This window comes from Manacus vitellinus, unplaced genomic scaffold, assembly GCF_001715985.3.
Source record: "Manacus vitellinus isolate BGI_N305 unplaced genomic scaffold, ASM171598v3 scaffold_52_pilon, whole genome shotgun sequence".
NCBI lineage: Eukaryota > Metazoa > Chordata > Aves > Passeriformes > Pipridae > Manacus > Manacus vitellinus.
The window spans coordinates 2226908-2229389 of NW_021940628.1; the positions used below are offsets into that span (position 1 = coordinate 2226908).

The window sequence follows — 2482 nt, forward strand, 5'->3', positions numbered from 1 at the left end:
GCGCCTGTCCCGACACGTGGGGCTGGATGTCGTGTCCCGGGAGCCGCCCCGGTGTCCCGGGAGCCGCCCCGTCCCAGCCCTCAGGAGATGAAGTGTGTCTGAGGCGTGATCTGCTCCAGCCTGTGGTCGGCGGGGTTCGCGGAGGCCTCGTAGTTGCAGATGGTGACCTCGTGGCGATGAGCCTGGGTGGAGATGGGGGCTGTTACGTCCAGGGGGAGCGGGATTCCAACCCGCCCTCGGGCCCCCCGCACCGCTCGCGGCTCTGTCCCACCACCAGAATTTGACTTAATCAATGATTTCGAGCCCTTCGCACCCCCCTGGCTCGGGCTCGTCCCTCTCTGCCCTCACTCACTTCTGTCCACTCCCCCTTCAGGCCGATGTAAAAGATCTTCGTTGTCTCCGCCCCGAAGTTCTTTGGGAAGTGCATGGAGAGGTGGTAAACGTTGGAGAAACGGGCAATTCTGGAAGGAAACACACCCTGAGGCCGGAGCTGCCACTCCAGCACAGCCCCACAGCCCCACTCCAGCTCCCCCTGATCCCACTCGGACTTGGGATCAAACATCTGAGGTGCAGGAGGAGCTGCTCCCTCACACCCGTGGGTCAGCAACGAGCTGTCACAGAGCCCAGGGACAGGGGACAGGACACCAGGGTGATTCTGCACCCTCAGTGATGCCTTCAAATCTATATTATATGAATTTTAGTACAGCTTTAGCCTGCTAGTACCTCTGTACAAAATTCTTAAAAATACCTCTTAAATATTCCTTGTTAAGAATTTAAGGTAAAATATAGATTTTAAGGCATCACAAGAAGCCCTGGGGCACTGGAACTGCCACCCCCAGGCTCCAGGGAGGAGGTTTCAGGCCAGAGCTCCAACCTGGCAAGGGCAGGACAGAGCTGGGGAGGCGAATTCTGCCCTGGGCTGACACTGCCCTAAATTTGGCAGCACGTGGGCAGGCTGGACTGAGCTCCTGTGGCAGGGAGGAGCAGCCCCCAAACCCCCAGGGTGTCTCTCTCACTTGGTGGGATACTCCAGCTCGCCCAGGGGGTCCCGGTTCAGGCTGAAGGTCTGCTCTGCTTCCCTGGCTGTGTCATCAAAGGACATGTGAGGAATGTTCCTGAACCTGGGGAGACAGGAAGGAAACCCAGGGAGTTGTTAACAGCAGGGCAAGATAATTGTTTTCCTCCCCATCCATTAGCACTGCCCACATTCTTCTCGAGGAGAAGCTGAATTGACTTTGTCTTCTCATGTCCCCACAAAGAAAACAACAAAAGGCTGAAGAAATAACATGGAAAAGCATGGGACAAAGCTGGGGAGATGCAGATCTCTCTTGGGTACATGAGGGAGTCCAGATATTGGAGGAAAACAAGGGAAGCTGGGTGCCACATAGCAGGTAATTCCAGCTAAAATTCAGCACCAGCACTTGGGCTGTGCATCTCCTTTGTCCCTCAGAGCACAACAACAGGACCAGGTGCAAGGTGAGCCCAGCAGGGCTTCACATCCTCTCTGTGGGACACACAGGACAATGTTGGCTTGTTAAGGTGTGTTTTTCCCCTCAGAAGCAGGAACTGCAGAGCACTCAACACTCTTGTTAAAATAAGAAAGAAGGAGTGTAAAGAAGGATCTGTCTCCCTTCAGGAGCTTGAAGAGGCCACGTGGCTCAGCACAGCAGGAGCCTTACAAACCTCACCTGACTGCAGGATACTGTCACTTCTCTTCACACTCCCTGCTTCCCACTGCTCAGAGCTCCCCTCTGGACCCTCTGTCCCACCCCACTGAGCCCATGGCAGGTTGGTTCCTCACAGTGCACAGCCAGTGTCTGAACCAAATATTCTAACTCAAACCAGCCCCTCATTTCTCTGAAGAAAAGGCAGCACCCATCCCACACAAGCTGCAGTTTATTTTCCCTCTTGGGTCCTTGGGATGACCAGGCAGCACAGCACCAGAGCACAGCCCTCAGTGGTGCCTGGGCACAGCGTGAGGGTGCTCAGCTCAGCTCAGCTCAGCTCAGCTCCAGAAAGGTGAAAAGCTGGTTTTACTCACAGCCTCATCTCTGCCGGGTGCGTCCCATCGTCCTCGCCCATCACAAGGACTCCTTTTAACTTCACGCTGCCTGTGAACCTGCCCAGACACACAGAGCGCCGTCTGCACCTCCAGTCTCTCCAAAATCAGCCCCTGTTGGAGGGGCACACGCTGTGCCTCGTCCCCAGGGGAGGAACAAGGGCTGGCAGAACTTACGGGATGTTAAACAGCAGCTCCTCGTCGTCATCGCTTTCCACGAACTGGGAAGAGAAGGAAGAGCAGGTCAGGACTGGGGCTGGTGGGGGGAGCAGGGGGACAGGCAGGGGGGTCACCCCAGAGGGGCTCAGGGGCACAGCAGACCCTGCAGCACCTCCCTCACAGAGTCACAGAGTATTTGGGGTTGGATGGGACCTCTGGAGATCACCCAGTCCAACCCCCCTGCCCAGGCAGGGTCACCTGGAG

The 2482-nt window shown here is 56.5% G+C and overlaps 1 protein-coding gene across 1 annotated transcript in view; it reads right to left on the reverse strand.

Moving 5' to 3' along the window:
* Positions 1–57: 57 nt before the first annotated feature.
* PITHD1 (PITH domain containing 1) overlaps positions 58–2482 on the reverse strand; it is a 4494-nt gene continuing 2069 nt past the window's right edge. The window contains exons 2-6 of the mRNA XM_029963040.1: positions 2237–2315; positions 2042–2119; positions 1017–1121; positions 353–461; positions 58–182 (exon numbers count right to left, since the gene is read on the reverse strand). Coding sequence (XP_029818900.1) covers positions 81–182; positions 353–461; positions 1017–1121; positions 2042–2119; positions 2237–2315 — 473 coding nt within the window. The 3' untranslated portion in view covers positions 58–80. The remainder of the gene's footprint in view (positions 183–352; positions 462–1016; positions 1122–2041; positions 2120–2236; positions 2316–2482) is intronic.